At 39.8% G+C, this 22,288-nt stretch overlaps 1 protein-coding gene and 1 non-coding gene across 2 annotated transcripts in view; both read left to right on the top strand.

Annotated features, from left to right (window-relative positions):
* Nucleotides 1-1,534: 1,534 nt before the first annotated feature.
* Nucleotides 1,535-22,288, top strand: part of PRKACB (protein kinase cAMP-activated catalytic subunit beta) — a 58,096-nt gene continuing 37,342 nt past the window's right edge. The window contains exon 1 of the mRNA XM_072419559.1: nucleotides 1,535-1,719. Coding sequence (XP_072275660.1) covers nucleotides 1,674-1,719 — 46 coding nt within the window. The 5' untranslated portion in view covers nucleotides 1,535-1,673. The remainder of the gene's footprint in view (nucleotides 1,720-22,288) is intronic.
* LOC140337531 (small Cajal body-specific RNA 8) lies at nucleotides 8,253-8,383 on the top strand. Its single transcript, XR_011922073.1, has one exon.

Here is a 22,288-nt window from a genome sequence, read left to right on the forward strand (position 1 = left end):
ACAGCGATTTCTTTCTCCCACATTCTGACTTTGGGCTCACTCTTATTTTCAGTAAATCCTTTGTATACCTTAATGATATGTTAAATAACTCTATAACTTAAATATGCTGATTTACTGACTGGGAAAATCATTTATCAAAAATATTAGATGTATACATGAATAAGAATTTCTATGTTTTTGTTTATAAATGCGTTATATTGTTTGAATAGTTATCCATTCGTCTATATAATTGTTTTTGAATATGCATGATAACTAGTCATCCATCTGGGTGTATAATCATATCAATATATAACTTCTTCATGTATTAGGATATAATTAGATTTTATGTATGCTAAGAAAATCTCTGTATTATATGCCTTTCTCTATACTTTATAGCTACCCAAGTCTCCTGAGGAAGCCATGCATTTGGCAAAACGCGTCGGGCAATTTTAGAGACACTTAGATTTCTCAAGCACAACTCTGTGATGCACTCTGATTTGTTATACCTTTGATGAACACTTTTTCACATGTATGTCTTATTATTGATTTGCTATCCTCTATACTCATATAGTTCATACGTTTTGTAATATGTAACTATAAAGTAATACACTTTTAATTCAACATTACTTTACTATTGTCCTTTTTTCAAAAAACATAGACACAAGCACTTTAATCACCTACAAATATTAAGCCAGCAAAAGCCTGTCTTTTTCTTTTTTCCTCCTTATTGTCTGATATATATTTCAGGCTTGACAAGATAGAACCATTCTTACAAGGATATAGTGAGCAATGGATTCCCCTTTCTTCCATAAGAATAGAGATCTAGTTGGAGGCAAGGGAGAGTGCAGAGACAATGGTAGAGACAGGGGTGAAAATAAATGGAGGCCAGGTCATTGTAGAGGATGTCTAGGTGGGACAGTGAGGAAGAGGGCTTGAGAAAAATGAAGGAGGTCCGGATGGAGGCTGGGTGCATCAAAGCATAATACAGGAAATCTGGTTGGAGGCTGAAGATAGTGTGAAGAAATGGCCCGGAGACAAGGGATAGTCTGGATTGAGGCCACAGAGATTTAGTTGGAGGCTCTAATGGATACTAGGGACAGCAAGAAAGAGGTCATGGTACGGAAAAATGAAGGGGATCCGGATTGAGGCTGGAGACACCAAAGCCATTATACAGGGGAACTGGGTGGAGGCTGGGGCAAGTGTAGGGGAGGCCCAGGGTGGAGGCTGGGGACACAGTAGGGAAAGGTACTGGGTGGAGGCTGGGGACACAGTAGGGAAAGGTACTGGGTGGAGGCTGGGGACAGTGTAGGGGAGGCTGGGGACAGTGTAGGGAAGGCTCTGGGAGGAGGCCGGGTTGGAGGCTGCGCATAATATGAAGGCGGTCGGACCGGGGACACCATAAAGGGGAGCTTGAAGGCCGGGAACAGAAGGTCTTCAGCCACCTCCATTAAATAAATCCTTGGAGGCCAAACCCCTCAGTGTACCAGAGGGAGGGGTCGCGCTCGGCGTCTCCCGTAACAACGACCCGCCCCCTTTGTCCGTGCAGTCGGGCCGCTGTAGCGTCACTTCCGGTGGAGCGCTTCTAGACGTGTGGCGGAGGCGGCGGCTGGAGCGGAGAGTAGAGAGACGGATAGAGCCGGGAAGCGGCCTCCCCCCAGCATACAGCGCCACCCCCTGCCCCGAGTCTCCCAGCCATGGGCAACGCCGCCACCGCCAAGAAAGGGAACGAAATCGAGAGCGGTGAGTGCGGCCTGAGAGGCCCAGAGACCCAGGGGGGAGAACGGCTAGGAAACACCGAGGCTTTAGTGACACATCTAGGCCGCGGCCTCGGAGTGGGGGAGTATTTATCTCGCAACCGCAGCACAAACAGTGGGGACATTGGCCCTAGCAACCAATCAGATTCTTGCTTTGCTTGAGAAGGTGATTGGTTACCAGGTACAACAGCTTCACTTACCCTAAATCATCCCATCAAGGCCAATGGTTGTCCATAGCAACCAGTCTGCATTCACCTGGCCTAGTGGGTAATCTGCGAGCCTTTATTTACTTTGGTCCCTCTCTTCATACAGAAGGGCCCTGTACACCAGACAAGTTTATGTCACAAATAAAATGATATCTTGTTGTGATGTCACCACTGTTGATTTGCTTTTCCTCCATCAGGCTTTGTTTACATGAGCTGTAAACCCAGCAAAACATTACAATTTGATTGGTCAATCTCGGAGCAATATGCTGTGTGGCATCTAAGCATTCCAAACAGTATCTACGTAATCTGTCATGATTTTACAATTGTGATTTGATTGGATGTCTTAAAGCTATATTGTTTTTTTTAGAATCATAGAGCCCCTGTCAGTTGTTTGCCTTTGTCACTTAGATTTTCATTGACTTCCTGTCCTGTAAACACAACAGGAAGTGAGTTTTAGATAGCTGTTACTAGAATGAGTGTCCCCATTGGAAGAGAATGTGAATGTTGTCAGTAAATTGTGCCGGGGTTCTAATTCCACCTGTGATTTGCAGCCCTTCTTACCCTAATATAAAAAAAAATGATCAGTGCAGGGATGTTAGGGTTTGGTAATGTTGTATTAATGCGCCCTCTTTGCAGGTGCTGGGGGTTTGGTTTGCTGGCTTTTCTGAATAAGTTATCAGAAATAGTAAAATGTCACATTGCAGAAAAAGTACACGGAGTGTCCCCAGTCTTCAGGTTGCAATAGGGCCAAAAAATGTGCATGGATTGAAACGCATAGCTCTCTATGTATGCCTTGCTTCATTTTCATTGTGTTATGCAGAATCAATGGGGAATGGAATAGAAGCTTCCCTGTACCCCATTCTTGGACATTATTAGGCTTGTAAGCACCTAGGCAAGCGGAGGATCTGAAATTTAGATTTGGGGATGCAATATAAGCAGCCTTTGCATTTCCATGCCAGGTCCTCTTTATGTGGGTGGTTTTGTTTACAAGCTGTGTATGCATTACCTGCATGTCAAGTGAAAAACCGTAAAAAGAAAACCCGACAGAGGCCCTAACCTTCCTCCTCAATGCTTGAGAAGCCTGGGACTCTGCAGCTATTGTATAACTACTGATCCCAGCACGGCGCTTATTGTTTCTCTACTGATCCCAGCATGGCGCTGATTGTTTCTTAACAACTGGGCCGCATTAGCTTGCAAAAAGAGCGGTGTGACTTTGGAATGTGAATTATGGGGCCACAGTCACTGGAAAATGTGACCATTTAGTTTTCTGCGTTCTTGCGCTGACAGTAGAAGATGTATGTGTAAGAGATGAGGAGCGCTGCAAACGCATTCCGGATGTGCTCAAATCATAGCTGCAAACCCAGTGTGTACAGATGTATGTATTTAGAGTATGTGTAAATATAATAATATTTGTGTTTGTTTATAATATATATTTATATGTATATATTACAGTGCTTAACACAGGAATTTTTTTAAATTGGGTGGTGAACCCTGTATTGTGTCACAACTTTTCAGTAACCATCTAAAAACAGCTAGGAAAGGTGCCTGGTGGTGCGCCTAGCTAAAAGGGTCCGGGAAGAACATTGTAATATATAGTGTATATTAGGTGTGTGTGGCCAGAGCATGTTTAGAATTGGTGTCACTGATTTTTGTGTTGTCCAGAGATCTACATACAGGAGCATTGTCATTGCTTTTTCATGTAAACCCTGAAGCTCTGCAATCATTTTGTTACATCCAAGCTGGAAAATGTATTGAGGAATCCGATTAGATTGTAAACAATAAAATAACTTTAGTGCAGCTTTAGCTCCAGCCCCTGCATTTGTGCTGTCTGGGGGTTTAGCCATTGTCTCTGCTTTATATTTTCGTCCTATCAGGATTGTTTGGTGGTGCAGAAAGTGGACATGTTCCTCACCTCAATCCCTGGAATACTCACACATTTTGGTGCTCTTGTGTGCATATTTATGGCTTGTATATATTTTCATATACCAGTGTACAGAGAAATTTTCAGCAGTCAGTTTAAGTCCGTCCATGGTCTGGTGTCTATGGCCGATTACATTTGTGTGTTCTGTTATTGTCTGTAAGGGATGGAGGGATTCAGGTCAAGTGTCACCAAGAGATTTGTTTACTTAGGGATAGGACTGAAAAAAGATATGTGATCCTGAATATTAAAATGAAGCATTTGTAAGGGCCGGGTCACATGGACTTATGTGCATTGATGTGGTAATGTAAATCTACAACACACCACATCACACAACCTGAAAGTGAAATGCTCAGTGTGTGTTGCGTTTCAGCTCATTCATTTTGTAGAGTGTTGTGGTGTGGAAACACCCCTAATGGGTCAATGTCACATTCAGATATGACTCTGGCATTGAGGGTTTTCCCAACTAAGAGTACAGAAAAAACACTTGTTGATCCTGGTAGAGGTCCAGTATTCTTGTAACTTCCTCTGTAATGAACCTATGTCTCATATTTATCTGCTTTCTTAGCTAACTTTAAAACCCCTTCTCTCTTACCTGTGTATTAGACAGAAGGAGGTATTTGTCAGGAATGAGCAGCCTCAGATGATAATGCTGTTCCACTATATAGTACCACGAAATAGAGTAGCCATCCTTGTGCAGGAACTGTGTTACTGGCAGGATCACCAGATACGTATACACGGTGGAACCCTTGAAATAACTTTCAGATCTTAGGGCACCCCTGCTATAATTATTGTATCCACAGCTCACAGTACATTAGTGTGGTGGTCATTGTGAATAAAGCCTCTTACATTGCTGGTCATTGGAAAGAATGTCCTCCTTACAGATGGCTGGTGTCAGTGATAACTGACATGAGAGATACAAATTTCTCATTGCACATTGAATCTCTGAGAACCTTGGGATGGACTTGGAGGGTTTCACAGAAAAACTAGTTTAGAAGATTAGAGGAACCCAGCACACCAGGAATTACATTCCTAACACTTTACTTTTAAGATCTTAGCCGTGAAGATGGATTTGTTAATTTTTTACAAAATATTTAGGAACCGTTTCTAAGAAACATGTTTGTGTGTAGTGCAAGGACATTCATTGTAAGCTTTTATCATTTTTATTGCAAGTTGGACATGAAGGAATTCCAGGTTTATTCTGGATACTATCAGTGAAAGTGGCAATTTGGGTTGAAGGCCACAGAGGTGTATAGAAAAACCGAGGACCATCAGGAGATATGGGAATGTGTATAGGGGGATTATCACTTAGAATGGTCAGTCCTTGTCCCTGAATAATATTTTTTTTTTTTTGTAGTGAATTATCACTGGAGATGGCCCCTTACTAGTGATGTGTGTAGGACCAGATTGGTTGCATGTTAAGAGTTTATATAGTGGCAGAACAACCAAGAGATGTGGTAATTATGGGATATGTGCGCAGTATTTGTCACTGGGAAATATGGTGCAGCCATTGTAAGGCTTTTGTATCAATGGGTAGTAAGGTGGATCAATGTGTCTGGCACCTTTGCATATAGATTTGTTGGTTGGGGTACATATGGCCTCTTTAGGGTCCATCCATGGTAAGGTGCCAGGTTGGTTTTCTCTTTGTTGGTGTACAGTGACAGCGGCATTTAACGATGGGTATATAAGGTTAGGAACAGTGGCATCTTGTATTTTCACACAGGGTCCCTGAGAAGTTTGTTGTGTTTGAGTGCATAACATCAATATATATTAGTTTGCTGAGTGCTTAGGCTACAATTAGAAATGAGTGCACCGTCATACAATACTACTCAGTTTTGTGGTATTAACACACATACCACCACACTGACCTGAAATTAAGGGCAAAAGCTTTGAATAAATATTCAAGCAGAGGCAGTGGATTGGTGCCCCTCCTTGGGGTGGGATGTGTTTTGTAAAGAAGGAAGCATTTTTTTTCCTCTGCAGTTTTGTTGTGTGTGTGTATAATACTGTAATCCCTGTGCATTTACTATATTGTTCAAATTTATATTACCATCCCTACTTTTGTGTTCTCACCATTTATTAATATATATATATATATATATATATATATATATATATATATATATATATATATTACTAATATATAATATATATTATAATAATATATATTACTTGATCTACTAAACCAGCGGTAATAAAATTAAGATTCTGAACCCTAATTAATATAATTTATTATTAAAATTATTTAATTAAGATTATAGAAGCTTTAACACATTTTAGCCAGCTGTAACTTTATTTGATTGGCTTTGAGGATTTGTCCTGCTCTCTATTATACTTCTAGCTGCTTATAACTTTTCATAGCAAGTTCTCTTTGTCACATTTTCAGCTCTCATTTCACTTCCCATTTTCTGAAGTATAAATTCAGTTAATAAAAATAGAACTGAAAAAGTGAGACCCCTTCCAGACCAGCACTCAAGTCATCTGTTCAACCCATGGCAGGGTGCCAAACTAAAGTAATTCTGTAGATGGTGTGCAGGTACTCCGCTCACCTCCCAGATGTGACACAAATTTTTGGATATAAAAGATCTGTGCCCATCAGACAATGCATTTAATTATTGCCAATCCTGGGCATGGTCACGTGTAAAAGTGTGTGAAAAGTCCTATGCCAATGACTTTTCTAAAGGCTTTGGTGGCACCAGTAGGGTATTGGGTGGGAGCAATGTGGTTTCAGAGTGACAACTGCCCATGTGTAAATCTACCCATGCCAACTATCCATCTGTAATTTTACTTTGCGGTATTACTATGTTACAGGTTCACAAAACAGATAAATATAAAATAACCAATGTATGAGTTCTGCTGGAAGTGCTATGGGTTTGCTGTGATTTGTTTCTACTCTTTAAAAGTTATTTTAAAGTGAACTGCTAAATGTAGAACTTGCATATATTTGTTGGGAGACCCTGGGACGTCTTCTAACATGAAGCTGCTAGATACCTCAGATATCTGCAATAGAAGCGTACGTGAGGGCTTGTAAAAAGTCCAAATCCAGTCTGAGGCTTTATATGAAGTGTATTCATTTATTATGAAGGTCTTCAGGTAACTAATACCAGTGTGATAAATACTTATTTTTTTCAGGGGAACTTGACTGAACTGACTGAACATTGTCTGTTTGTCACTGGGGATTCTAGGTGGAACTGTGTCCTCTTGTCATCTGATTCTGTGTTATCCCTGTTCTTCTGTTCATTATAAATAATATACTTTAGTTAAAAAAACAGGGTTGTGTTCTTCCTTGTAGTTAATTTGCTTACATCTGCTGATTACCATCACTGATCAGGGTCTATTAGCCTAATAGGTTATAGGAAATTAAACATTTTTACCATTTAAGGGAGATTATGAGAAATCTTTTAATGATGACACTTTATTGTTCAACCCAGATTTTTTTTAAGCTGGATGGGAAGATATTGTAGATGGCTGGAAGCCCCTGTATTGTTACCCAACTCATCAGTTTCCACCCAAAAACAGCCGGGTGCACCCCGCTAAAAAGGGCTTTGGAGTGATTGTTGATGGTTCTGGTGAATGGTACACTTTGCCTGGATTGTTGGGCTTTGGAGTGATTGTTGATGGTACACTTTCCCTGGTACAGGTCACTTCCTACATTGTTCAAACGACCGTATCTAGTGTGTGTACATTATTGGTGGATTATATTTGAACAGTCGTATGGTTACAGCATGTACAGAATCGTGCACTATACAATCGTTGAAAATAATCGTGAATATTTGTTGATGAGTCATTATTGTTTTGTTTTCCAACGATAATTATTGCACATGTGTACCTAGCCTACTTAGTCTAGACCAGTGTTTCTCAATCGGGCTTCCTCCAGAGTTTCCTATGGTTCCCTGAGCCATGAGCAATATGAACCTCTCAAGTCAATTACCATTGACACCAATCATCTTTTTGGCTATCTGTAAAGGTGGCATTCTATTCATTTGCCGGTATTGTAAGAGGCATTCTTCCCACTGACGATTATGCTATTGTGCTTGTGATCTGTGGATATAGTAATTTTAGCACGGGTTCTCAGAGAAAAAAAATGTTTAAAAGGTTGTGGAAGGCTATCCAACAGTCATTTACAAGATATATTATATAGAATTAACATTAAAAATTGCTTTTCTGTATGCAGTAAATGTTTTGCAAATGTGTAATTTCCTTTTTTGCATAAAATGTTGTCTGCTTTGGAATGACAGTTGTTCACCTTGAACAATTACCTAGCATCTGTACATAGCTTAACATCATTCATCCATGACATACTGATTGTTAAAAGTTTTTGTGTGTGTGTGTGTGTATATATGTATGTGTGTGTGTATATGTATGTATATATATATATATCTATATGACTCCTGTTGGGGGATTGATACACAGATGGGGAGACAATCTGCTCCATTTGTCACAAAATCTCCCTAGAATAAAAATGCTTTCTGATGACCGGGGTGAAATAAGAGAAATCATCACGGACAGATACGGAGCAGACACAAAAAGACAGACATATCTAATGCCGACCTCATCTTTGGGAAACAAATAGCTTTTTGCTGTCCTGCACTGTGACAATGGCTGATCAGGTGTTTGTGGACCTGCATTTGCTGCTTGATCAATGTCCAGCTGCAGTTAAAAAAAAAAAAAAAAAAATGTACCCTAAAATGTATAATTAGTTCCTTCTGTGAGTTCAGGTCCTCGATTAGCATCCAGACATAGCAGTAGTATATCAATACCCACATGCTTCCTCTCTATTAACGAAAATGAACCTGCCTTGGTCCTCTCCTCCTGTATCACTGTCTGTATTAGTCTGTCATTTGCAATCCCTATTTAATGTACAGCGCTGCGTAATATGTTGGCGCTATATAAATCCTGTTTATTAATAATAATAATAATAATAATAATGGTATTGAAGAAAAGAGAAGTTGTTGCACCAGGATATGAAAAAGACCCATCCAACCTTTGTTACAATAGAGCCGGGGTGCCCAACAAGTGGTCGCAACCTACCGGTACATTGCAAAGGCAACGCGAGTAGATGGCAGAGCCCTGCCTTTAAAAATAAACACTACAGCGCGCAGGAGTTAGGTCCACATTTTTATTGTTGGTAGATCATTTTGACTTGGTCATTTTAAAAGTAGCTTGCAAGCCAAAAAAAAGTGTGGGCAATGTATTCCGCAATTGTATGTACATGCGCCATCTTCTTCCTTCTTTTCTTCATGATTTCAAACTTTAGCATTCAGTGGTCATTGCCCATCCCTATCTGCTATTACGCCTTGCGTGATGCCAATTTTTTTTTAAACTGGAAGAGTGAGTAGTTCCACTTTAAATGGCCTTTGGGCTGTCTGCAGGTGGCTGCACATACCTAACAAGCAGCATTAACCAGCTGAAGAAGCTTGGCAGGCTGACAACACTGCCCCAATTTGCAAGGCAATGGCTTTGCATTGTCTGTCAGCAACAGGAAGTGTTATGTAATGAAAACTGTATCCAGTAAAGCATGATGCCTTACATACTAAAATGGATTGCAGGTTTACATGCAATCTAATGAACTGAATGTGTCACATGATTTTTATATATATATATATATATATATATATATATATATATATATATATATATATACTGTACAATCTCACATCATATCATACAGGAGCTGGTAAAATGACAATCTTCTCACAATAGATGACATGTTCAAGGCCTTTTTGTTAATATTTTTAGTACAGCAATGACCACTTTGTTGTGTGTTGATTCCACTTTGTTTGTCCTCCTCTTATGTATTTGCTTCAGTGTGTTTTGTAAATATTCCATAAGCTGGTTTGTGCTTTGAGAATCTGTATCAAACACTTATGTGGACAGGCTGTTGGTAGTTGGCATACAGTAGCTATATAAATGCTTGGCATTGCTCGGCTACTTTGTTCTTTATTGCATTCGTTGATGGTTTTGGCACTCGGTTGTGTTGTGCATACTGTTAAATTCACTGTGCTTCTCATCTGAATTCTGCACCAATTTTACAAATGGTTATTCTGTAGATTTCATGCCAAAATTAGCAAAGGAATATCAGTGCCTAAACTTGGCAGATAAAAAACACTGATTCAAATTCTGATTTATAAAAAAGCCTGGGCACTCAAATGTTTAGACTAGCATGTAGTAGCTGGTTCTGACCCATGCCGCCAAACACGGAGTTTGATATATGTGACCTTGCAGTGTCAGGGTTTTGTGGCTGGTTATAAACTTTTTCCGTGTTTCTGGCAAAGGCAAACCGCTAAATACACAAATTAAATGCATATATGGGTACTGTTAACACTGCCAAAAGATTTGTATTTCTGTTCTGTCTGAGATATACAAAGCTCCAACACACAGCTCTGTCTGGGAAAGCAGGAGCCCTGATTTTTTATTTTTATTTTTCCTCTTCCAACTTTTGACTGGACAGTGAGTGAGAAGCTGTGTCACTTCTTGTTTGTAGCTTTGCAGCATTTCTCTTAGTTATTAAAGTATATGTTCAGCCAACAATATTGTTTTAGTGCAAAAACACCCATCAGGTTTTTTTTGCTTTCTTCTCTCCTTCCTCCTGGTAAATCATACAGTGAAAGTTAGTCTGCCCCAAGCATCTTCCATGACTTGTGTACACCACTGGTGAGGTTGTGGCACAGTTACTGCATCCCCAACTTAGTTGTTTGCAACCATCAAGCAACGTCTTGCTGGTAGTTTCCAATAGAGAATATATGGCGGTGGTTGACGACCACTTGCCTAATTATACCACTAAACCATTTGCTCATGTTAACTTTTTTTTTTTTTTTTTTTTTTTTTTTTTAAGATCAATAGACTTCCAAACCCTCATTACCGAAATTTTGGTTGCAGATGCACCTTGGGGCTTATTAAGCAAATAGTAAAGAAAACTGAAGGAGATATGTAGCGGAGAGGGTATGCTTCACCCAGGAACAAACTTCCTTTTTCTATATTCATATAGAGGGAAACAACCAACTGCCATTTGGTTCCTTCTTTTGCACAGAAGTACAGGCTACTCAGCAAAATTGTATGAATTAGTTTATAGTAGCAAAAGGGTTCCTGCTGGTTGAACTGGCTGAAGTCCATGGGACTGCACTGGATATAAGCAGAGAAGTGCATGGTGGGGGTGATTTAGGCATCAGTGCAGGGAGAGAACTCGGAGATTCATGTGATGTGTATAAGTGATGGTTATTTTATATGTTGGCGTGATGCTGAAAAGGGAGCATGGGGGGGGGGTTCAGCTGTGGTGGTGAGAGAGTTTCAGGCATGTTGGTGAAAAGTAAATTGCAGACATTGTAGTGTGAAGGGGAAGGGGCTACAGTGCAGTGATTACTGTAGTGTGCACAATGGTTTTAGTGTGACAGCATTTCCTTTCCAACATCCAAATTTATTCTTTTTGTATCTATTAAGCAAAAACTAAAGTCGAAGTCAAAGCAGTTTGGTGGTTAGCACTCTGGCCTATGCAGCGCTAGGTCCCAGGTTCAAATCTCGGTCAGGTCTCTATCTTCATGGCGTTTGCAGGTTCTCCCGGTGTCTGTGTGGATTTCCTCCCAAAAACATGAGAGGTTAATTGGCTTCCTCAAAAAAACAATTGCCCTTAGACTGTAATAAAGACATATGACTATGGTATGGACATTAGATTGTGAGCACCTTTTAGAGACCGCTAGTGACATGACTAGAGACTTTGTAAAACGCGCACCGTATTTTTCGCCCTATAAGACGCTCCGTAATATAAGACGCACCCAATTTTAAAGGAGGAAAATCTAGAAAAAAAAGATTCTGAAAGATTATTCCCCTTCTCATCACCTATGTGCCATTCATACCGGTATACCCCTTCTGATCACTCATGTGCCATTCAAATTCCCTTTCTGATCACTCTATGCCTTTCAAATTCCCTTTCTGATCACTCTATGCCTTTCAAATTCCCTTTCTGATCACTCTGTGTCATTCAAAATTCCTTTCTGATCACTCTGTCATTCAAAATTCCTTTCTGATCACTCTGTCATTCAAATTCCCCTTCTGATCACTCTGTGATTTTTTTCCACTGTACGGCAGTTAGGACAGGGAACAGCAGGTGGCGCTGTGCCGGCTTCTTTCGCTCTGCTTTACAGACAGGAGAAGACACATGCTGCTGCCAGAGAGAAGAGGAGACAGACGCTGCTGCAGCCAGAGACACACGCAGGATCGGGTATCGGGTGAGTATATTATTTTAGTTATTTTATCACACCTTTGTCGTATAGGACGCACTAACTTTCCCCCCCCAGTTTTGGGGAAAAAAAAGTGCGTCTTATACTGCAAAAAATACGGTAATATGTTGGTTCTTTATAAATCGTGTATAATATTAAAGCTCTGACTTCCAGTATTTTTCTTTTACAATAAGTAAAGCTGCTGAAACTTTCATTGCTTCACAAGTATTTTGCACAAGTAGGGGCTCAGTGGTGTTGAGACTGGCCCTTTAAAAGAACCTCTTTGAGCTTTGAGTCCTGCTGTCGTCAATGGCCTCACTTCTCTGTTGAATTCCAGTATGTGACTGCTGGAGAGACTGAATCGAGTCATAAATCTCAAGCGTACAGTTTAAACTGTAACCAGGAATTGCGTCTGAGGAGAGAGGTATGCGTGTATTCATAATCCTGCTGCATGGGAATATGGTGTCATTCTTTCAAGTGTACCTGTCACTAAAAACTCCTTATAAACTATCAGCCACTTTGTATTTGCCTTATTACTGATCCCTAACTATTCTTTCATAGATCTTCTATCATCCCCCAAAATATTGCAAGTATAAAGCACCCAGTGAGTAGGTAATATTATCTAAATATCCTGTGACTGTTTGAAGGCCTAGAGATTGGCTGCTGTGCCCTAATTCATCATGAGAGCAGCTCATGTATCCCCTCCGATACTTTGGCTTTCTATTAATGTGACGGTCTCTTTTTAGAATGAAGAATGAGCAAAAAGTAAAGACATACTTGCTTTTGTAGGTTTTGACTCTTAAAAGAAGTTTCATTATTGTGCAGCCTTTTCCTAAAACTAGGTTTGAAAAAAAGTGATCCCGTTACAATTAAACATATATTTTCCTATGGATTTAACTCTTGTTGGTTTGTATACCATTGCTAGCAAGTAATATATTTTTCTGCAAGATTGCATCTGCATTAGAGTAAATGCCCTCTTACCCAGGGTTTCTGCCACTGTGATGCATTGCTCCCCCTACAAGATGAAACAATATTCTGTTCTCATTATAATAATGCTTAGTAAAATTTACACAGATATATTGGCCTGCAGCTGAGGTGATTTAAACCAATCTTTAGTGCACAATGTATCGTCATTTGGTTCAGGTTAATCCCCAACTCTATCTTCTGTACTGATTTCCAGAAATGGGGTGGAGGATCTTTTGTTTATTGGTGTTTTTGATGAAGTGAGGTGATTCATGTGTTTTGGTGCTGACTAATGAGGTTCAGTTGTCCGTTGTATGTGTAAATAAACCAGCTCATGTTCTTGTTTAGAGATCACCTGCTTCATTGAGCAGAACAGGCAGATTCTCTCCATGGAGTGTAGAATTCTAACATGATTCGGAATTGTTTTGTTATGTATGTGTTGCTGTGAAACTCTGTCCACTTGTAGCATGTAAGTTCATTAAAGGTGTTCCCCTCTCTTCACTAATAACTTTCAATGTTGAACCACCTCATTAACCAATCATATATAATGTATAAAAGAAGAAAAAGAATGCGGTACACTGCTCAGGGATTGTATGAAATAATATGTATGTGTATTTTTTATGTAGTATCAAAGAAAAACTTTTACATAACGCAATCAGGTATTTTACCTTGGTCCTGGTAACACTTCACAGGACCTAGGTATTATATACTAGACACAGTACTTCTATGTCATAAAACAAAAAAATTGTGTGAAGAACCGCAAAAGTCCCGACCTTATAGAGTTTGTGCAAAAATCCGCCGCGTTTCCCGACACGTTTCGCCACCATTAGGCTTCTTTAGGGATATCTTTTGTACGTACCATACGGTCAATGGGAGATCATAAAAGACACAAACATGCGTGATGATAAATGTGGCAAAGAGAAGGTTGAAAACCTTGTTCAAGTTAGTGCTCCTTAAGCCTTAAAGAGGATTTTGGTATATTTCTCTATTGATGTACATAAATGATTTGTAAAAGCTTTGGTACTCCATGAGGATTGGTGTTTCATTCATCCATCAAGTTTGTAAGGATGTATTGGAGAGGCACAGGCCTTCCATTGCAATTTTAGAAACAGGTCTTGTAAGCTGAAATGAATGGGGTCACAAAGGAGTATTGCAGGGGGATGAGCACTGAGAGCACAGTGAATGAATGAAACACCAATCCAATGACATAGACGTACTGTTTCCAGTATATCATACCTAGGTCCTGTGAAGTGTTAACAGGACCAAGGTAAAATACCTGATTGTGTTATGTAAAGTTTTTCTTTGATACTACGTAACAAATACACGTATATATTATTTCATACAATCCCTGAGCCGTGAGCCTCATTCTTTTTCTTCTTTTATACATTATATATACTTGTAGCATGTGAAAAGTTAATACCTGGCCTTGTAGCCTGGGGGCCTCTCATGGCTGTGTGCAGGAGGCATTATCAATAGTCTTTCTGTTTGTTTCTATATATCGAACAAAACTAACCCTGCCTGCACACAGAATTGGGGATGCAATAAAAAAACATCAGTGTGTTGTCTTCATACAAGGAAATAGAAGTTATTAATACAGGTACCATTAGGGTAAGGCTGCTGGAGACCTTTATGTTCTGCAAAAATCAACCCTAAAGTGGTGCTCACCTGTTTCAGGGATCCACCATCTTATCATTTATCCTTAGCGATAAACTTCAGCCATGCCAAGAATGATGTAACTCCCCCAAAGGCGTGCGGGTGTTCCTTCATTCCCAGCATGCGCAGGAGAAGCCCGGATTGCTGGGTATTCTGGTAACTATGTGCAGTGATCAGGGAGGTAGAAGGGATTATTACATAAGGGACATCACCTATGATGCCTGATTGTGGATTTTTAAAAACGAAGCTATCATGACAATCTCTTGCACCAGGATACTTATACAAGATGAGATCCTGCCCTCTGAAACCATTGGGGGATTGTCTTCATTAAATAAAGCTGTCAGTTTTACGCTAATAGAAGGAGAGCTCTTAATATAGTGAATTGCTTCTCCTTTGTTTTCCATTAACACACCGAGAGAAGTTTGCTTACCAAGCCATGTTGCTTAACTGCAGTGTATTCAAAGGAAACCACCAACATGCCTACATCACAATACTGGCCGGTTGTAACTGAAACATGTTTGGAATGTAGAGCAGATCACATACATGTGTGTTACCTGTGTGTTTATCTATTTTTAAAGGTTATTCTTTTAAGAGGATGTGTAATTGTTTAGTAATTTGGATGTAAACAATTGTATTAGTGTGTGTTAAAAGTTTTAAAAACTTGTTTCTGTTTGTAATAATTACCGTTTCATTACCATGTGCGCCAAGAATGAAATCATCATATTGTAATTGGAGCTATGCAGTGCCGGGCAATTCAACAGATTTGCAGACACTTGCAACACACAAGTATGTCTAAAAGCAATTTTTTCATTTTGGATCAAATAAGAACAGTCTCGCACCCTGTCAGGGTGTTTTTGTCATCTGTGAAGATTTGTCTTCACTTCTTCACGTCCTGTGCACACAAAAGTAACTAGGAAGAAATCCCTTTCAAGCTTTTTAACATTGGGCATTCCTTAAAAAACTTTTAGATCTTCATGGAATCTTTATATGATATTATATCCTCGGTATATTAGTATTATTATAGATGCCCAAAAGGATTATTAATGTTACTTAATCTGACCTGGGAGGCACAAATTGCTCATTGCTCACTGAATCCCTAGCAGCCTCTGGAGGAAAACTTAAAAGCCCTGTACAGATGTCTGAGAATTGTTGCAGGAAATTATCTTTTGTGTGATCGTTTCATGTGACAGATTATTGAATGAGTTCTGTACACACAACTCCATGCTGTTCTATGAAGAGTGACTGGGGAAGGATGAGCAACTGGCTCCAGCTGTTTTCCCTCCTGGTGGTTGTTCATCAATCTGCTATGGTGGTTTGATGAGTGGCATTTGAGGACCGTAGTACACAGGTTAGATTCTCGCCCAAGACCAGCACAACTATAAGTGCCCTCTTTATTTTTTTATTTTTTTTGTAATAACCTCAAATTTGGGATTTTCCTTTACTGTAACGTTGAATTGAATCTTCAACTGTTCCTCCTGTTTTCCCTCATAGAGGTTGCAAGACAAAGTTTCTAAATGTTCCAAATTCCATACAAAACAGAAAAAATTTTCAAAGTTTTACATATAAAATGTACACAGGTTACAGACGAAGTAATTAAAATGAATTCACAGTTTCTATGGAAGGTAGCATCGCTTCGCCTGGAGGGTTAATTTGAAGGGCTGCATTTTCATCTGCCAGTCGTGTCCGTTTGTATATGGAAAATTCTCTTTACAGCCATGGTGACCTTGAAGTGTTTACTTGTGGCACAGTCCTGCTCATTGACAAAATGACAAGGCAGAGCCAAACCGTGCATCACAGAGGAGCATCAGATTGTATCACGTATTTCCAGCTATGTGTTTTCATGTGTATTGCCACTGAATGGCCAGTAGAAATGATACCTGGCAGGCAGGAATTTACCACTTTTGCTTTTTAATAACTGTATCACATTTTGTTATAAGCTAACATCACTCTTTCTCACAATTCTGCCTCTGTGTTGTCACTCGAGTCAATGTTGCCAGCTAGAAGTTGCCATTTCAATACACATTGTACAGGCATGAGCCATAGTCGGGGAAGCCTTTGCCATGCAGCCATTGCTGGAGTACATGTAGTAAGAAAGTGCCTGCAAAAGGCTGCAGGGGAAAGTTTGCACTGAGATTAAAGAAAGCAAAAATGTCAAAATCAACTATTTGAGTTTACAAATGGTCATTGTTTGCTACAAAATGCTTTAGCGAACAAGCTGTCATTCATTTAGGGCTTCCAGCCACTTTACAGTTTTACTCCAGGTTGGAATAACTAATATTTTATTTCTGTCCCGATATGACTGCACACTCTTTCTGACAGGCGTCATTGTATTTTGTACGTTTTTAAAATAAGAACAATGTTTCCTAAAAGATTAGACTCTTTTTGTGCTTTTGCCCTAAAAAGCCACCACCGTCTTCTCTCTTCTAGCTTCTACCATCTTCTTGCTTGCACACACCAGTTATCTGCAGACTTTTTGGCACACACGGCCAGTTGACCGGCAGCTGGCCTCTTGTCCGAGGTCAACACATTCTCATTTTGTCATTATTCCCAATGTGTCTTTCTATATTAGTTTTATACAGTTTATAAATAGCTTACCAAGAAGGTAATATGACTACTTTCTAAAGTTAAATTGTTGAATGTTCAGTAGCGCTATGCACGAAAACTTTCTTTTGAAGTCGATCTGTATTTATTGCTAGACTGCTAGGTCATACGCTCCAGACGACATCAAACAACTAAACTATTTTTATTTTCCTACCCTGAAAAACTGGCAGTGACCCGGGATCACAACAGTGTGTCCACATTACAAGTGTGTAGTGAAATAGAAAGTGGTAGCGAATGAGTGAATGAAGCTGAGCTTCAAGAAAATGCAACTAAAGTGTCATTGTTTAGGTATATTACTGAAATATGCTGTTTTTCCAAATGTTTACAGCTTTGTTTATTCAGTTATTTGCTAGTTTATAGTTCTATATGTTGATGTGTCAGGACTCACCTCAGTGTTTAAATGTTCCTCTATGTATAGAAAAGAGGAAATTCACCTGATCTGATGTAACACTGGGATTATGATTTTACATTTCACACATAGTGACACCTACTGGTGATAGGTGGAATTTTACCAATCCTGTATTATTATTATTATTATTAATAAACAGGATTTATATAGCGCCAACATATTACGCAGCGCTGTACATTAAATAGGGATTGCAAATGACGTGCAGGCCTCCATAGGAGAGAGCAGCAGCAGAGGCAGAGTCAGAAGAGGAAAGCCAAGTTTCAGTGAGAGCCAGAAAGTTCAGAGACTGAACTGTAGGTATATTCATTCAATTACAATTCGTCCATTAATCTGTCATTCACTGTCTTCTTTTCTCTTTATTACTTACTATCTCTCTGGCTTAAGCAGGCTCTCTCATTTTTCGTCAGCCCCCTCTTGGGTTAAAGCCCGGAAGTTAACTTTGTATGCCGTCCCAACATAACGCCACAGCACAATACACAATAAGGAGCAGTCTATATGTACACCAGGCAGGGGCACCAGCAGGTCTGGTATGTAGCCTAATCAGAATAGGATATCATTTACAGAATATTTCTTTGAGAGTCATCTTAGTACCATGTCATCTTTAAAAACTCTCCAATTTCCACAAAAATATTTTGGCGCTGAAACCTTTGAAACTTTTGTTTTGTCAATAGAGAGGAGCTATAAATCTAAAAACAGATCTTTTACTCTTTTAGTGATATACCTTGCTTCTTTCTACATTATAACTGATTGGAGGCAGCCATCTTGGTAGAGGCTGAGCTTTCACTACGTATGCAAGAAACTCCAGCAGAGAGAACAATTGACACAGCCAAAATTCACATCAAATCTATTGAATGCAAAAGATTGGCAAGTTAAATTTCAATTTTAACATTTCCTGATGTCCTCACTTTTGAAGTTATGTTCTACTTCAAGCTTTTTTCTTTTTTTTTTTTTTCCTGCTAGGTTTATGAAAACATCAGGCATATAGCTGCACTAGTTAATTACCTTCAGTGCAGCCTCTTTACTTCATGACTATAGCATTTTATATGCATTTTTCACATTTATGATATATAGAAGTAATCACAGCTTAGAGGTCTGCTATACAAAGTTCAGGCTGGGCTGCAGCTATTTTGATCAATGACTGGTCAGGAATAACTGTGTGCCAATTATTTCAGTAGACCTTGTCCTGAAGCAGTTAGGAAGAGAAAAGCAAAAAAAAGAGAAAAGCAAAAAAAAAAAAAAAAAAACAAACTAAAGATTAAACTTAGGTTCCAACTATTGCAAAGAGGGACAGGCATTGTCCCTTTTTTTCAAGTAGTATTACCTGTGTGATCCTGCTCTTTCATCTGTCAAGCTTTCCTGAGCTGCTCATGCACAGTTCCAAAATTGATGCCATGGATACTCAGCTTCCCTTGTGCATGCCAGAACTGCATGATCTCCCACATTACTGTGTTGTAGTTACATCATCCTGGCCCCGGGTTATCAAGATTGGCAGAGATCAGGATGTGGAGGAAAAGAAGGAAGAAGTTGACTGCTCCTGACAGTACAGGAACAGGTAAGTGTCCCCAGGGTTTAGTTCCATATTAAGGCTTTCTTGGCTGTCTCGGTTAGTTTACAGCTGTAGCAAACAATGCCATGACAGGCCATACTCCCACATCAGTATGGAATGAAATGCAATATTTCTGGAAGTGCTAGGTTTACAGTAATCGGTTATTAATGAGCAGTAATAAAATTACTTTTGAAGGCTTCACTTACAAAACTGTAACAGAAGAAACCCTGAAACTCTAAAGTTTGTCACAAATTTATTCCCAGGTCCCTTCTTTATCGTTCAGTGCAATAACCAGTTGTACTGCCCAATGCTGAGGGCAAAGACAGAATTCTATTGACAGTGCAGAAATGTAGAGTTTATAATCCAACTCCAGCTATTTTCTTTTTCTTTTTTTACTTTATAAAGGTCTCTGTCCCCATCATCCCCCCCCCCCCCAGCAAAATCCTATTTCTTTTAACATCTTCTCACTGACAGAAGGTTAAGGTAAATCTCTCCAAGGGGGTGTTAAAATCCAGGAATATTCCCCCACTGTGTCATAAATCTAAAATGAAAGATTTTATATGGAGTTTGCCTTTAAAGCAGAAATAAACCCGGTTTACACTCACCCTTCCCTGTTCTGTCTCAGGTGTCGCCATCATCTTTTTCCTTCTCTTCCTCATTCTGATCTTTGCCCATCCTGATTGTCCAGGATGATGTAACTCCCACGCCGGTGCATAGAAGTCGATTCAATCCTGGTAGCAGCAAGGGAAGGCGGTATGTGGCCAGTTTCCTGGCAGCAGCAAAAATTTGTCTTAGTTGTTCCAGCAACAATGTGAAAATGCAGAGCTGGTTTGGGTATTTGCTGTCCACCTTTTGCAGCATGGTATTGATGTGTTTACACCTTTGCATATAATTGAATCTAGTAAATAAATAAAGTGCACATTCACTCTGTAAAAAAGGCTACCAGCTTGTTACAGTACAGGAGTAACAGCTAGCACTGGCTGTCAGGGAGGCATCTGTATGTTCATGGCATAGTCCCTGGGCAACCACAAGCCTTCTTTTCATAGCTTTCCAAGTGATCTGTTTCCTGCAGACCCTGACACTTGTGCATAATTGTTGAATTATTTTTATCAAACAGGATGTGTTTAGCGCCTACATATTACACAGCTAAAACAGAGATGCAAATAAAAAGTTGGCCTGCCCCAGTTAGTTACATTTTTGTCTATTTGGAGTGGTTTCTCCTCATATATTTAAGTTTCAGGCATAGAAACAGATTGAAACAGGCCTCCAGAACATTATCGTGTGTACGGTAGCTGTCTTGCATGAATTCTGCAATTTAAGCAGTAGGTGGCAGTATAGCTCCTCTCTGTGGATGGAAATGAAGATTATTTGATGTCACTCCCTCCTGCTTGTCATATGCTTGCTATTTATAGTCAGCGCTTCTCCTCTGTCCAGTGGGATCTTCTCTAATCCTCCCTGCAGAACCTGCTCAGGAAAAGCAGAGGGGAGCGAGGTTCAGGCATTTTTACTTACACTTTGTTTCAATTATTGCTAATCGTGTATAATAAACAAATGTTTTTCCCCCCTCCTGTACTTTTATAACATTTTCCCTACTATCATCACAATTTGAGAGCCTAGCGGGTGCACATCACTTCTTCATGTGGATAGATGAAAGGCTCCATGTTGTCAGCCTGCCTTGTTATGTTCCTGTGCAGAGGGAATTCTGGTATTAACTGCAAGTGGAAGCTCCATAGCCTTCAAGCTCTGAAAATCTAGAGCAGGAAATGTCTCGTGTAAACAGGCGGAAATCTCCATGGGAACATTCACAGCCAGCGGTGGGCTATAATTAGAAAGAAAATGAACCAAAAATGGTGGCTTGACAGGAGAATGCAGGAAGCGAGAATTCTACAAGCAGAATATGTTTTTTGTACGCGTATAATTATAGGCCAGATTCTTTTTGGATAAAGAAATTATTATTAAATTCAGTCTGCCAATAAAATTCTGGATGTAATTTCGTCAGGGAGGACACAACCTAAGTTGTCAGATGTCTCTAAAAATCCTGGCATTCATCTTGCACAGCTGCCTAATTCTCGTAGTAAATCCTTATGGCTGCTGAAAGTTCTGAGGTTTCTAGCTATGCCTTCTGATCTCTGCCTATAGCAGATCTGGTCATGCACACTGGAGCATAAGAGGGAGGTTGCACTGCAGAGAATCAAGTAAGGAGGCACTATGTACCTGCCTTAACGTTCAATAAAAAAAAGCCTGATGATGCTGGCGTACACAAGGCGATTTTCCAGTATTTGTGACTGACTAGTTTCAGTCCTATTGACTTATCAAGCTAAGCCACCACCATGCCTGCCACATATATAGATGAAACATTGATCTATGTGCAAAATCTAAATGACATGCAGAGTTATGAAAGGTGCTGGGGAGAACACTGATGCTGGTATATTGTCTTATGCTGTGGGCACCAGGTTCTGCAGCAATGAAAAAGGAAAAAAGGGAAAGTGGCTAAGTGTACCTATAAGGACAAACTTTTACTTAAGCTCAGTACGGTTTAAAGTGGAACTAAATCCATGCTACTTGCCTGTCTGTTCCACTGGGAGTTGCCATTTCTTTTTCTTTTTTTTTCCTTTAGGATCTTAAGCCATCTAGATTGGCTGTGCTTCATTCAGTTCATTCATTCCCAGCATACGCAGTGGAAGTAGGGAATTCCATGGTTTCCTTAGCAACCACCACCTGAGCTGCGCATGCTCAGCTCAACAAAATTTGATCAGGCAAGTAAGAACGGTTATTGCATATGGGACATCACTCTCTTGTTGCAATAACCACCTGCCTGATCATGGTTTTTCAGTAGCAGTTTAGTTCAAAATCCATATAATATAAGCTTCTTCTGTTGAGGCACTAATATTTTCATAATTTTATACATTACACCGGTTGTACCAGTAAGCAAGTAGGTTCTGTCTCCTGAGGGTGTTCTGGTTGGTAGAGGCTGCCATGTGTTATAAAAACAAATTGGCCGTATTGCGCATGCAAAGGATGGAGAGGACCAAGGCTGTGCCGCTGC

Source organism: Pyxicephalus adspersus, chromosome 8 (genome assembly GCF_032062135.1).
Source record: "Pyxicephalus adspersus chromosome 8, UCB_Pads_2.0, whole genome shotgun sequence".
In the NCBI taxonomy this organism is placed as follows: Eukaryota; Metazoa; Chordata; class Amphibia; order Anura; family Pyxicephalidae; genus Pyxicephalus; species Pyxicephalus adspersus.